This window comes from Balaenoptera ricei, chromosome 7 (genome assembly GCF_028023285.1).
Source record: "Balaenoptera ricei isolate mBalRic1 chromosome 7, mBalRic1.hap2, whole genome shotgun sequence".
NCBI lineage: Eukaryota > Metazoa > Chordata > Mammalia > Artiodactyla > Balaenopteridae > Balaenoptera > Balaenoptera ricei.
The window spans coordinates 50,991,680-51,007,870 of NC_082645.1; the positions used below are offsets into that span (position 1 = coordinate 50,991,680).

At 34.8% G+C, this 16,191-nt stretch overlaps 1 protein-coding gene across 3 annotated transcripts in view; it reads left to right on the plus strand.

Moving 5' to 3' along the window:
- Positions 1-457: 457 nt before the first annotated feature.
- Positions 458-16,191, plus strand: part of SLC4A10 (solute carrier family 4 member 10) — a 217,035-nt gene continuing 201,301 nt past the window's right edge. For all 3 annotated transcript variants that reach the window (XM_059927980.1, XM_059927982.1, XM_059927981.1), the window contains exon 1: positions 458-538. In XM_059927980.1, the coding sequence (XP_059783963.1) occupies positions 458-538 (81 nt within the window). The remainder of the gene's footprint in view (positions 539-16,191) is intronic.

The window sequence follows — 16,191 nt, forward strand, 5'->3', positions numbered from 1 at the left end:
GGAGAAAACTGCCTAATAATTATGAACTAACATTTTAACATGGCATTTGCAACAGATACATTAGACACTTAATTAAATAGAATGTTGCTTATTTTTAAAGGAATGACAAAAAAAATCAAACTTTCCTTGGCATGTGAAATCTTTATATTATCAGAAGTGGGAAATCTGAAAGATGTGGTTCATTCTCTGTTTGGATGGTGCAGAATTGCTCTAAGCAGTAAGCTTACTGTTTTCAGACAGCATTAGCAGCTTCAGCAAATACAACTGTGTCATCCTCCCTTAATACGCAGTGTTTGTAACTGCAAAGGGGAGATGATAAACAGCATATGAGATCTGATATCTTCATGATGACTTAAACAGATACTGATGGACAGATCTGCTGTTTGATGTTTTCTTCACTAGCCCTGAAGATGCTGAGACATAGAGATGGCTGTGATTATCTTTTGTAAGACAGGAAATGCAATCTTTAGGGGTCTCTGGAAATAGAAAGGTTATGCAGTCTGGAACCTGTGAGCCTTTTCAATCTCTAAGTCATCAGGTATGACATCATGAATTATGATTATACCATTAGATTATAGAGTTATTGCTTTTTCTAGCTTTTAGTCATTTACAACATATTAATCAATGTAATTGTTTATTATTAGATTTTCCTTAGGATATTTGAACAAGTAATATTTATAGTACTAGACACCAGTTAAACAATATGAATTTTAGAAATGTGTGTGTGTTTAAGTTTGTGTTTACTGTAGCTTTTTATGGGGAAGTGGGAGGTAAGGAAATAGATTCTTTGTATGTGATTAAGGGCAAGGTTTTGGGCTCTACAGATTTTTCCAGATTAAACCTGAATACAGTCAAATTGCATCTTTTATTTCAAATGATGAAAATAGCATAAATTGTTCAAACTTATAAGGATACACCATAGCTAGCTGCTTGTATACAGTGACATATTAAAATTTTTTATCTGGGATTACTTAAGCATAGAAATAGATGTTGCTACCATCGTACTGTGCAACCACACAGCAACCCAAGTGTGATGAGTAGAATCATGTTTATCAGCATCTGAGCTATTTTCCTGAAATTTGTATTTCAGTATCTAAACTGTTTTAGAGGGCATTACTTTTAATCATTTCTCAGATCTATTGAAATAATTATGCTCTTTGTCCTCTTAATGTAGAGATCTGCTAAGGCATTGCTTATAGATTAAAGTAGATGATAAATCTGTTTTTTGTTTTGTTTTGGTTTTTTACACAGAAATCTGGTGACATATAAGCCTGTTTAATGATTTTGACCCAGAGATATTCTACATTTGTTTACTTTCATTTTCAAAATGGAAAGACTTGACTACATTAAACATGTTAACTACAAAGAGTAGAAAATCATCACAGCAAAGAATTTGGATTTATATATCTATTTTATGCTGAAACTCTGCTATTTATTTTAAACCATTTTCCCCTATCACGTTTAATTTTGTTTGTTATAGCATGTCCTCAGAATGACATGCTTGGGTAAGAAACTGTGCCTCTGTTTGACATTCAGATTTTGAAGGAAATTTATTTTATTTTTTTATGTTATAATATTTCTGCCTCAGTATTAGGGGACTTGGCAGATACTTGACAAGGCATTCCATATTAAATGAGCAAAATGAGAGAAAATGTTGCAGCATTTCTCAGCAGAAAGATAGTTTTGTCTTCGTGATTCCATAGCTCGATTAGAATTTAATGGCTCATCAGGGTAAAATGATGTATTAAATATGAATATATTTATCAAAAGACTGAAGTGGAAGTCTGAAACAGTGATTTGATTCAGTTAAGGGGTCAGTTTCTCCTTTTTAATTAAAAGCACACTAAAATTTTACCTACTGATATTGGCGATAATTTATATGTTATTCAGGCTACTTAGTCAGCTTAGATTCTTATTAGCAGGGAAGACTGCCATATTCTTAAGCTTGATTAGTTTTGGAATGATTTGAATATACCTTTTAGTTGCTACAAAACCTGTTTAATCTGTTAGAATTTATTTCCAGCATTTGCATGTATTAGTCACTATGAGTACATTCTGTTTCTTGGCATTGCTTTGGGATTCCTCTAGGTATTGGTTTCACAACATTTTGCTAGATTTTTCACTGTATTTGTGACCTTTCAAGAGAACCAAACCATAAAAATTCTTAGTTACCTTCTTCAGTGGCACTTAAATGAGGATATCTCAATAATTCTGTAAGGTGAAAAAAATTACTGTCTTAGAGTTATTTCTTTTACAAAGTGGAGAAAAATTTCTCTCTGTTGCTATGTCAAAATATATAACATTAAAAAGTTAAGATTGATTAAAATGTCACAGACATTTAATGTAATGTCAACCTTTTTCCTGTACAGCAAGATGATCTTGACCTTTTGAATGGTGAAATTGATTGTATATCTGCTCAGTAACAATTGGTCATCTTCTTTTTGCAATGGTTGCCTCTATCTGTACCATTTTATACATGCGTTTCATTATATATTGTAAAGGTTTCTGAAGGTAAGCTGTCTGTAAACAACTATTTGAGTACTTGTTCAATTATAAACAACTATTTGAGTAATTTGAGTAATTGTGAAATATGATCATTTGCACAATACTGTATTTGGTGTTGTGAGGAGAATACAGAAAAGAAAGAGTTGTTTCCTGCTTTCAAGATTATGAGAAAATGTACATAATGAGCTATGTTCACATTTTGAATTGACTTTTCAAAAGTGGTATGCTACAGTCAGTTTTAATTTAATTTATAAATTGGTGAATCTTAGGATGAGTTACATATAATTCTTTTCTTCCTCATGTAAATCTCTTGATATTAGAGAAATAAAAGATTGGGTCAAACTGTATAATCAAGCATTTTGTAATTTTGATAACTGCATTAACTTCTTTTATAACACGTTAAATTCTTTTTATTAGGGCATTATAAACTGTGAATAAATAAAATAACATTGTAAGTTTTATAAGCCATAGTTTTCAATTTGAGAGTGAAGGGAGATCTAGCCCATTGGCAGGAGGCAGAAGCAGGTACCCCAAGAATCAGCTCAAAACAGGGATGTGACCAATCCAATGTAATTCCAGGCTAGGCATAGGTCATTATGTGTTATGGAAGGGGGTTTAGATTTAGTAGGGATTAAACTTTGGAAATAAGGAGTAGCAAGTTTGGAGTGTTTAATGCTAGGTAGGTCATTTATGGAGTACTTTGAATAAACTGGGGAGGATAGGATTCACCTTAGGCTCTGAGGAAGAGGACTGGGAGGAACTAGTAGGGAAGTAGACCTTAACCAGCTGGCTGTTAGACATCCAAGCACTACTCTCTTCTCTTTCGTATCAGTGTGCTGGCTGAAAGGAGCAGGGAGGTGGGTAGAGCAGATGCAAAAACCTTGTTTCCCTAGAATCCTAGACTGGCACATGCTGACCAATAGTGCCTGTTTTCTTGGATTAGAGCAATAGAAAATTGATTTACAAATTCTTCTGGTTTGTATAGTCTGGTAGTTAAGCATCCAGACTGCCGTGTTCACTAGGTTCAAATCTTAGCTACACCACTTACCAGCTGTGTGATCATGGGCAAGTTATTTAACCTTTCTGGGTATCAGTTCCCTCAGATGTGATATAGGGATAGTAATGGTGCCTACCTCAAAGAGTTGTGAAGATCAAGCAAGTTAATGTATATAAAGTACCTCTAAGAGTACTGGTACATACTAAGCACATTACTGCCAACATTATTTATTGGCAAACATTATTACGTACACTCTTAGAGCTAGGATGGGCTATTGGTAATGGTCGTCATGAGTTTAATTTTGATCTCTCTCCCTCACTCTTCTTATCAAGTAAGAAATTCAGTCAAAAACACGTGGTACACTGAAATAAAGATGGTTATAAAAATGCAAACAAGAAAAACATGCTACATCTGACTAAATTCTAACATTGACTGACTATAAGAATTGTGACTTGATGAAAAATTTTGTTTAAAGTTTTTTTGCACCTGCTTACTAGCCTGATTTAAACTTCTATTAAGATCCTATGTGTATAGATCCTTTGCTTTCCTATATTATACCAACTACTTCATTACAGGAAAATTACTGGGTCTTTGGGAAAACTTAACGGCAATGTCAGGTCTTCTTTAGTAACAGTTGGAGATTAAAATTAAGGAGTAAAATCAAGGTTTAAATAAAATAATAGACAAGTTATATAGCTTAGGTTTAATGATCTGAGTTACTTTTTAAATCATAAAAAATGTTTTCGACAGAAACTTCACTGAAAATTATACTCAGCTTGTTTTAGTAATTTTTAAAAAAATTATTTATTTATTTATTTATGGCTGTGTTGGGTCTTCATTGCTGCACGGGGGCTTTTTCTAGTTGCAGCGAGCGGGGGCTACTCTTCGTTGCACTGCGCGGGCTTCTCACTGCGGTGGCTTCTCTTGTTGCGAAGCGCGGGCTCTAGAGCGCAGGCTCAGTAGTTGTGGTGCTCGGGCTTAGTTGCTCCGTGGCATGTGGGATCTTCCCGGACCAGGGCTCAAATCCGTGTCCCCTGCATTGGCAGGCGGATTCTTAACCACTGTGATGCCAGGGAAGTCCCTAGTAATTTTGTTAATGAAAATTTTTATTCTAGATGAAAGACTGAAATGAAATATGCTATAAATACAATGCTATATATGAATAAGACAATTCAAGTTCCTGTTTGATAGAGTATACTGTTTTGAATTGCTGATGTTATTTAATGTAAAGACATCAATTTGCTTAAAAATTGCCAAGCTCCTAAGTACAAGTGTGTAATTTGATAGTTGGATGAAATCTAAATCTAAATCTTAAATAATCTTAAGTGTTACATTTTGTGACTTTTTTTCATTTTAATTCTCTTCTCTTGAGCAATTGTCTCAATGTGCAGCTATTTCCCCAAATTGGCACACAGTCAACCAAATCTCAGCACAATGCAATTTGTTAAAACAAACAGAAAGCCAAACATACAAAACCCTACAGTGTTCCAGTAAGCACAGTACTGGGCAAGGATATAAAGACCAATGGGTCCCTGCCTTCAGGAATTCATAGGTAGTGAATTGTAAACACTAAATACAAGTAACTATAACAGAATGTGGAAAGCAGTGAGTGCCACAGAGATTCAAAAGAGATATGAAAGAAGCATAAATTATTCTGCTATGAGTTCAGTGGGCAGAATATTTCAAGCTGAGTGGGGAGAGAAGGAGAGAAGCTAGATGGGGAGTTGGGGAAGTATGGTAAGGTAGCATCTGAGTTAGACCTTGAAGAGTGGCCAAGATAGGGAAGAGGTCATTTTGGGCAGAGGAAACAACATGAGTAAAAGTTGGGAGACAGAAAGCAAATAATATGTTTGAGTAGTACGGAATAGTTCATTTTGGCTTATAACCTGGTGGGGTGATTCAAACTATCACAGGAAAGATTTGTTGGGACCAGTTAATGCAGAATCTTGAGTGTTAGATTATGATTACTAAACTGAGAACATTTCTGTGCTGAACTACTTATTCTTGGGAGAAAATAAAATAAAAAACAAAAGAACAGTAGCTATATTTTGCAGTCATTTTCAGAGCTCTAACTCTCTTGAGACTTTGAAAATGAAAATTAAATTCCTGAGTAGATTTAGTAGTTAGTAGACAAGGTAGGGGGTAGAAGCAAAATGAAGGATTTTAATAGAATTCTCTATCAAAATTGCACGTGAGAGCATTTCTCAGTCTATCCACAACCACTCAAAAGTCCTACATTTCAGATCCTAAGAGACCTCCTGCTTGTCCCTGATGTAAACTCTATTTTATTGGTACGTAATCAGATTTAGCTTTGGCTTTATTTTTGACATTTCCTAGACCAAGGACAATCTAGAGGGATCATTTTAATACAATGAATATGCATGTCACTATGGTGAATATTTGGATAATAAGGACTTTGTCTTAGGAAAAATTGGAAGGAGAAATTGCTATTTATAACCATGGAAGTTACAGGGATATCTAAGCTTTGCTCTTTGCTAATATAGCAATGATAAAGTTAACTGTCATTGCTAATACCTTTAATATCACCTTTAAATCTTCTACTCCACACACCAGAATTTAGTCAGTATTGTGTGAGGTTAGTAAAAAAGCTGGGTAACATCCAAGAGCAGATTTCCTTTAGGTGTGACATCTGGGATGTGACTTTTGTTATCAGGAGGATGATATTTGTGCATGGGAATTGTGAAAAAATTGGAATTGAATCCTCTCATTTAGTACATCATCCATATAAAGTATGTCAGAAATAAACTAATGGAATTCCACAAGTGTGAGTAAAAATGAAGCCAGACAGAATTGCTCTTCTGGCCCTTTATTTAGAGCAATAGCAGATCCATATAATTGAGAGTGCTCTCTTTCTTTCTGTAGAAGTCTGCATTATTTGAAAAAGCCATTTTTCTAGAAGTTCTTCTGAAGTTGTTTTTATTAATCCAGTGACTTCACATTGCCTGGGAAATAGCCATACATATGGTAGGGGCCCAATAAGTTTTCAATACTTATTTTAGAATCATAGATCCATTTCTGGGAGAAACTTTGGAGAACATTGGGCTTTGGGTTGCTTTAAAACTTTTAAACACTTTTTACCTTAGAAAACAGATAAGAGACATTTACTGAAATGATCCTTTCCTTATCCCAAGCCTTTTTAAAAATGATAATACAGGAATATAAGTAAGTTAAAAAGGTAATTGAATATTCTTTTATCAAACTTCTTTTTATAAAAGGCAACAGAACCTAGTTTCAATGAAGTACATTGCAAAATGTGCTGCATATAAATGGATGCCATCTATTTCTAGCCATTCCTTTCTTTCTAAATTTTATTCAAACTCATAATAATTTATTGAGTCTATTGTGTAGTATGGAGGGAGGCAGTAGAGCGCAGTAGTTAAGAGCTCAAGTTAATAGAGCTGGATTTGCTTCTTTAGACCCCATATCCTCCACTTACAGACAGTATTTACCTTAGTAATGTTAACTCCCCTCTCTTTCTCAAATACTGTCATCTATAAAATGAGGGTACTAATACGCTAACCTCTAGGCTTGTAATGAAAATCAATTGAATTAATGAATGAATGTAAGTAAATTGCTTCAAACAGTGACTAGCTTAACAAATATTAGTTATTATAATTACTCCCCACTGGACTAGGTAAAGTTGAGCAGAAAGCTACAAAAGATAAACAAGATATAAAACAAATCCACCCCTTCAAGGAATTTACGTTATAGTATATGTAAAGTATCACCTGTATATGTATATAAATATAAAATACATACAAACACATACATATGTAGTACATATGTATGTATACATACACACACATTATACTTTAATTATATATCGTATACTAAAAAGAAACTAAACAACTTGCCTAAGATCAAAATTGCCAGCAAAGGGTAGGATGATATGGGGTTCAAACCAGGAGGTCTAGCTCTACAGCTCTTGCTCTTAACCACTGTGTTATACTGCTTAAGGTTATATACATTCAAATTAGATACTAGATAGCCTTGTATAAGTTACTATATTCTAAATACCAAATTGAGAGACATCAAGGTAAACTGAAAGTGCTGTAGAAGACTTCATGTAAGAGGCGTGATGACTTTCATCTGACACATTCTTTTTGCTTTCTCTTCCACTACAAATAACATGTATAAAGTCTTTAGCACAGTTTCTACCATAGGTAATAAATTATAGTTGTTGTTATTATTATCACAATCTTTCTGATAATTGCTTCTAAATCTCCCCTAATTGGTGCAATGTGCTGTTTGAAAACCATAAATCTAATCTATGCTCATGACTTAAATTACCCATCAGTGATTCTTAATTGTAATTATGCATCAAAATCAAATGTTTAGGTTTTTAAAAACATTGATGCCCCAGGCTTATTTCAGAAGTACTAAATAAAGTCTATGGATTTTTAGCCCAGGCTTCTATATTTACAAAAAGCTTTCCAAGTGAATCTGATGGGCTGCCAAAATTGAGAAATGCTGCTTTACATGGTGGTGAATTGCAAATCTATAGCTTAAATCTACATCTTAACCTCTATCTAGTGTTCCAGACTGCATCTCTGCTTATTTACCTCATCAATATCTCAAACTTGGTATGCCCCAAGCAAAACATTATTTTATCTTCAAAACCTCTTTGTCTTTCCTAGCATGATGACCTAGTAATAATTTTCAACTTTTTAATCCAACCATAGGTCCAATTACTCACTAAGTTATGTAGATTCTTTCTTCCAAGGAGTCCAAAATTTACCTTTTCTTTCCATTCCCCATTGTCTTGATCTCAATGTAAGTTCACGTTCATTTCTTACGTGGACTACTGTAGTCATTTCTTAATTGCTATTTGTTTTTTCTTCCCATTGCTCATCTCCAAAGCAACCTATTCACTCCTCAGCTACCAGAGTATGCTTTCTAAAATGGAAACCAAGAACAGGCATTTGCCTACTTAAACTCATTCTAAGGCTCCCCATTACCTTCATGATAATTTTCAGAGTTCAGATAAGTGAGAACATACAATATTTATCTTTCCCTGTGTGACTTATTTCACTTAGCATAATGTCCTCAAGGTCCATCCATGTTGTTGCAAATGGCAGGATTTCCTTCTTTCTCATGGCTAAATAATATTCCACTGCATTTGTTTTATTCATTCATCTATTGTTGTACACTTAGGTTGTTTCCATATTTTGGATATCATCAATGATGTGGCAATGAACATGGGAGTGCAGACATCTCTTTGAGATAGTTATTTTATTTCCTTCAAATACTTACCCAGAAGTGGTACTGCTAGATCATATGGTAGTTCTATTTTTAATTTTTTGAGGAATGAGGAAGTGACATTTAAACTTAGCCATTTTTAGTTAAACTTAGTCTAAATTCTACTAGTTAGAGAGAGACAGCCTCTCTCAAATCTTTTAAAATGCTGTTGTCTTTTCCTATAATGCCTTTGGTCCCTCATTTCTCTTGTTTTTGCCTGGCTAACTCTCTCTTATATCTCAAGGTTTATTTAGATTAAGCATTACCTCCTTTTGAAACATCCCCTCATCTCTTCAGAGTGAATTAGGTGTTTTTTCTATATCTTCTTCTGGATCCTAGTATTTACCTTACATGAAGCACAATACATGCTGTACCGAAGTCATTGATTTTCCTGTCTTGACTGTGAACTGCTTAAAGGCAAAGTTAGTGTCTTTTACTTTTTTCAAGCCAGCACTAATATTGTTCCTGGCACATTGTAACTACTTAATAAATTTTTGTTGAATATCAAAATGGGTAATGAGTATGAAATGTTCATGGAAACATATGGCCTAGGTCACTTTGGACATCATTGGGAATTCATAGTAGCTGAGGTGTATAAGCACGGTTGGACCAGACTTTGAAGTGTTTAAAAGTTAAATTAAGGAATTTTAGATTTTATACTTAACTAATATAATATCGTTTCAGTATAGCATATTGATTAAGAGTATTGACCTGCCGGGACTTCCCTGGTGACACAGTGGTTAAGAATCACTTGCCAGTGCAGGGAACACGGGTTCGATCCCTGGTCGGGGAAGATCCCGCGTGCCGCAGAGTAACGAAGCCCGTGTGCCACAACTACTGAGCCTGCGCTCTAGAGCCCGCAAGCCACAACTACTGAGCCTGTGTGCCACAACTACTGAAGCCCCCGTGCCTAGAGCCCGTGCTCGGCAAAAAGAGAAGCCACCGCAATGAGAAGCCCGCGCACCGCAATGAAAAGTAGCCCCCGCTCGCCCCAACTAGAGAAAGCCCCCGGGCAGCAACGAAGACGCAGTGCAGCCAAATATAAATAAATAAATAAATAAATAAATAAATATTAAAAAAAAAAAAAAAAAGAGTATTGACTTGCCTTCAAACCCCGCCTCTGCCTCTTAATAGCTAAGGGTTCCTGGGAAAGTTTCTTAGCCTCTTTAAGTCTCAGAATACTCAACCGTTTTGAAGAATTTTAATGAATAACAGTATGTAAAGTTCTAGCACTGTACCTGGCAGGTTGTAAGCCTTACAATGTTACTTATTATTGTTATTGCAATTGTATGCAACATTGAGAAAAATCAGACAGCTAAGGGACTAACAGTTTCAGAATGTAGAGTTAAAATTATCCAATGATTGACCATTCAGCTGGCAATCAGAAAACCAAAATTTAATTCTCGTTCTATCTCTGCTATTGGCTTACTGTAAAGCTTGAATGTATCTCAGTTTCCTCATACAAAAAAGTATGTTAATGCTTTTAATGTATGTTAATGCAAAAGTAGTAGTGTTAATGCTTTCCTTACCAGGATGATGTTGTAATCGTTTGAGATGTCTAAAGAAAATAAACTGTTAAATTATAAAGGGTGGGAATCTATATTCTTTGAAGTCGCGGATATCATCATGTTTTTGTACAAGTTGTGCCATCATTTGCCTGGAATGCTCTTCTTATTCACCTTGATAATCGTATTTTTCCTTTAAGACTCCGTTTAAGCATCAGTTATTGGGTTTAGGTGGTCATTTATATATCCCTTAGAATACTAAGCCTACTTCTGGTATAACATTTACCATGTATAACATTTGAAAAAACACCTACTTGTATGTCTTCTCCCATAGAATGTAAAATTCTAGAAGGCAAGTGTGTCTTATAATTCAGTATTCCCACTGAATTATACTATTTTTATAAATAACTATAATTATTTACTAATAATTTAACATGGGCCAGAATCTGCTAGTACAGATTCTGGCACATGTTAAATTATTAGTAAATATTAACTCAAAGAATGGATTATGTTATATAAATTTAAGAATACTGAAGTATGTTTTAAAGCAGCAAAAAAGTTTCTGAAGCTCATTCAGAGATTGTTTGCCGTGAACTGGAGATTAGAAAATGTGGTAATAGTTACAATGTACTATAATAGTAGCAGAATAAATATTAACAATAGAATAATAGCAAGAAGAAAATATTACCCTGGTAGATATTTTCTGAAAATATAGCAAAGATGAAGGAAAATCAGGAGACTTTAGGTAAAACTACCAGGTAGAATACACCCAGCTACATTTCCTTTCTCCCAGAATCCTATTAAAAGAGACAATTAATGTTATTTCTAACCTTTTCTCTATACCAAAACTAAATTAGGGTGGGGAAAATGGGAGAGGAAAAAAAACAGTGACAAAATTTTGTGAGCAAAACAGCAGAAGGAAAATGTCAAGTGACTTGGCTAACTGAGAAAACAGAATTGTAAACTAGCATTGGCAAAAGCTGAGAACCAACACAATTTATACTGAAGCATCCTGAAAGGCACCAGATACCTCTGGTAGAGAATCAAGCTACTAAAGTAAAAAGTATTGAATTAAAATTCAGTCACATTTCCGGATCATCTTTCTCCTTTACTCTAGTCAACTAGGCAAATATCCCACCTCTACTCCAGCAGTGGACTGGAGAGGGGAAAATAGAATCTCTTTGGACTGAGTAATCCAGGAACAGATAATTTCATAAAGCACCATATTAAAAACTTCAGTAAGAATACTGTGATCCCAACTCTCTTCCTCTATTTTGCTCCTAGAAAGCTGGCAGCCAGGCGTTCATCTGCCAGGCAGGATAATGGAAGATCCAACTGGACTCAACAAGCTCAGGAGGAAGGTCCCAGACATATTGACATCAGGGTTTCCCAAAGAAACAGCCAAATCATATCACTTTACAATATGCTCAAAGTTGACAAGCCCTATCCAAATACTCAGGGCTTCCAATTAGCTTTTTGGTTTCATATTTTTAAATATGAGCACAAAACCAAAAACCATAAAACCTCTGAGGAAATCTTCTAACATAAAAGATAGAGGCCAATTTGCTATCAAAAACAAAGGTAACAAAAGCAAAAATAAACAAGTGGAACTACATCAAATTAAAAGGCTGCTTCATAGCAAAGGAAACCATCAACAAAATAAAGAGGCAACCTACTGAATGGGAGAAAATATTTGCATATCATATATCTGATAAGGGGTTAATATCTAAAATACGTAAAGAACTCATACAACTCAATAGCAAAAAGACAATCCTATTAAAAAATGGGCAGAGCACCTGAATAGACATTTTTTCCAAAGAAAATATGTGGACATCCAACAGGTACATAAAAAGATGCTCACTAATTATCAGGGAAATGCAAATGAAAACCACAATGAGACATCACCTCACACCTGTTAGAATGGCTGTTATCAAAAAGCCAAGAAATGACAAGTGTTGGAGAGGGTGTGGAGAAAAGGGAACCCCTATGTGCTGTTGGTGGGAATGTAAATTGTGGCAGCCACTATGGAGACTCCTCGAAAAGAGAACTACCAAATGATCCAGCAATTCCACTTCTGGGTATTTATCCAAAGAAAACAAAAGCACTAACTCAAAAAGATATATATATCTATATAGATAGATATATATAGATCAATCTATCTATATATATCTATCTATATAGATATATATATATCTCCATCCTAATGTTCATTGCAGTGTTATTTACAATAGCCAAGATATGGAAACAACCTAAGTGTTCATTGACAGATGAACAGATAAAGAAAATGTGGTGTATGTACTGTACAGGCAGTGGAATATTATTCAACCATAAAAAAGAATGAAATGAACTCTTGCCATTTGCAACAACATGGGTGGAACTTGAGGGCATTATGCTAAGTGAAATAAGTCAGACAGAAAGACAAATACCATATGATTCAATAATGAATTAATTACACATATATAATTATTTTTATTTACAATCCCTATTTTGCATATGAGGCACAAAGAACTTGTGCAAAGTCACATGGCTAAGTAAGTAGTAAGTGCCATAACTGGATATGAACCCTGGAGGTCTGGTTTTAGAGATCTTATTAGGCACCACTCTGCTTCCTCTTATCTTAGTGCCTATTGATAGCACGAATTTAATAAACGAGAGCTGTTTATAGTATAAGACTAGCTATAAATTAGTTTTGGCTGTTTCTATTAGATACTAAGTAGAGGAGGAAATTAATCACATATATTTCTTTTTTTTTAATTGTGATACAACTTTTACATACTATTTTCAAACTTGCAAAATAATACACCATGTTTTTGTGGATATTTACATATGTGGTAAAAGTGTAAAAACATACATGGAGATAACGTGCATACTGGCTATTTTTTTATGCATCTTTATTGGAGTATAATTGCCTTACAATGTTGTGTCCATTTCTGCTGTACAACAAAGTGAATCAGCTATATGCATACATATATCCCCATATCCCCTCCCTCTTGAGCCTCCCTCCCGCCCTCCCCTCCCTATCCCACCCCTCTAGGTTGTCACAAACACCAAGCTGATCTCCCTGTGCTATGCAGCAGCTTCCCACTAGCTATCTATTTTACATTTGGTAGTGTATATATGTCAATGCTACTCTCTCACTACGTCCCAGCCTCTGCTTCCTGCCCTGTGTCCTCAAGTCCATTCTCAACATTGTCATCTTTATTCCTGCCCTACCACTAGGTTCATCAGTACCATTTTTCTAGATTCCATATATATGCATTAGCATACAGTATTTGTTTTTCTCTTTCTGAATTACTTCACTCTGTATGACAGGCTCTAGGTCCATCCACCTCACTACAAATAATTTCGTTCCCTTTTATGGCTGGGTAATATTCCATTGTATACATGTGCCACATCTTTATCCATTCATCTGTCGATGGACATTTAGTTTGTTTCCATGTTCTGGCTATTGTAAATAGTTATGCAATGAATATTGTGGTAAATGTATCTTTTTGAATTATGTTTTTCTCAGGGTATATGCCTGAGTAGTGGTATTGCAAGGTCATATGGTAGTTCTATTTTTAGTTTTTTAAGGAACCTCCATACTGTTCTCCATAGTGGCTGTATCAATTTACATTCCCACCAACAGTGCAAGAGGGTTCCCTTTTCTTCACACCCTCTCCAGCATTTATTGTTTCTAGATTTTTTGATGATGGCCATTCTGACTAGTGTGAGGTGATACCTCAATGTGGTTTTGATTTGTATTTCTCTGATGATTAATGTTGTTGAGCATCTTTTCATGTATTTGTTGGCCATCTGTATGCCTTCTTTGGAGAAATGTCTATTTAGGTCTTCCACACGTTTTTGGATTGGGTTGTTTGATTTTTTGATATTGAGCTGCATGAGCTGCTTGTATATTTTGGAGATTAATCCTTTGTCAGTTGGTTCATTTGCAAATATTTTCTCCCATTCTGAGGGTTGTCTTTTCGTCTTGTTTATGGTTTCTTTTGCTGGGCAAAAGCCTTTAAGTTTCATTAGGTCCCATTTATTTAGTTTTGTTTTTATTTCCATTACTTTAGCAGGTGGGTTAAAAAGGATCTTGCTGTGATTTATGTCATAGAGTGTTCTGCCTATGCTTTCCTCTAAGAGTTTTATAGTGTCTGGCCTTACATTTAGGTCTTTAACCCATATTGAGTTTATTTTTGTTTTGTATGGTGTTAGGAAGTGTTCTTTAATCCATATTGAGTTTATTTTTGTTTTGTATGGTGTTAAGAAGTGTTCTAATTTCATTCTTTTACATGTAGCTGTCCAGTTTTCTCAGCACCACTTATTGAAGAGGCTGTCTTTTCCCCATTGTATATTCTTGCCTCCTTTATCAAAGATAAGGTGACCATATGTTCATGGGTTTATTTCTGGGCTTTCTATCCTGTTCCATTGATCTATATTTCTGTTTTTGTGCCATTACCATACTGTCTTGATTATTGTAGCTTTGTAGTATAGTCCGAAGTCAGGGAGCCTGATTCCTCCAGCTCCATTTTTCTTTCCTCAAGATTGCTTTGGCTATTTGGGGTCTTTTGTGTTTCCATACAAATTGTAAAATTTTTGTTCTAGTTCTGTGAAAAATGCCATTGGTAATTTGGTAGGGATTGCATTGAATCTGTAGATTGCTTTGGGGAGCATCATCATTTTCACAATGTTGAGTCTTCCAATCCAAGAACATAGTATATCTCTCCATCTGTTTGTATAATCTTTAATTTCTTTCATCAGTGTCTTATAGTTTTCTGCATACAGGTCTTTTGCCTCCTTAGGTAGGTTTACTCCTGGGTATTTTTTCTTTTTGTTGCAATGGTAAATGGAAGTGTTTCCTTAATTTCTCTTTCTGATCTTTTGTTGTTAGTGTATAGGAAAGCAAGAGATAATTGTGCATTCCTTTTATATCCTGCTACTTTACCAAATTCATCGATTAGCTCTAGTAGTTTTCTGGTGGCATCTTTAGGATTTTCTACATATAGTAAGTATCTTTCTTATTGATCTTTGCTATTTTTTCCTTCATTTCTTTTTCATTTATTTCTCATCTAACCTTTATGATTTCTTTCCTTCTGCTAACTTTGGGGTATTTTTTGTTGTTCTTCTTCATTCTCTAATTGCTTTATGTGTAAGGTTATGCTGTTTATTTGAGATTTTTTTTGTTTCTTGAGGTAGGATTGTATTGCTATAAACTTCCCTCTTAGAACTGCTTTTGCTGCATCCCATAGGTTTGGGTCTACATGATTTTATTGTCATTTGTTTCTAGGTATTTTTTGATTTCCTCTTTGATTTTTTTCAGTGATCTCTTGGTTATTTAGAAGTGTGTTTTTTAGCCTTCATGTGTTTGTATTTTTTACAGTTTTTTTTTCCTGTAATTGATATTTAGTCTCATAGCACTGTGATCGGAAAAGATGCTTGATACAATTTCAGTTTACCTAGGCGTAGTTTGTGACCCAAGATGTGATCTATCCTGGAGAATGTTCCTCAAGAATGTGCACTTGAGAAGAAAGTGTATTCTGTTGTTTTTGGATGGAACGTCCTATAAATATCAATTAAGTCCATCTGGTCTAATGTGTCATTTAAAGCTTGTGTTTCCTTACTTATTTTCTGTTTGGATGTTTTGTCCATTGGTGTAAGTGGGATGTTAAAGTCTCCTAATATTATTGTGTTACTGTCGATTTCCCCTTTTATTCCTGTTAGCATTTGCCTTAGGTATAGTGGTGCTCGTATGTTGGGTGCATAAATATTTATGTATTGTATCTTCTTCTTGGATTGATCCTTTGATCATTATGTAGTGTCCTTCCTTGTCTCTTATAAGAGTCTTTAATTTAAAGTCTATTTTGTCTGATATGAGTATTGCTACTCCAGCTTTCTTTTGATTTCCATTTGCATGGAGTATCTTCTTCCATCCCCTCACTT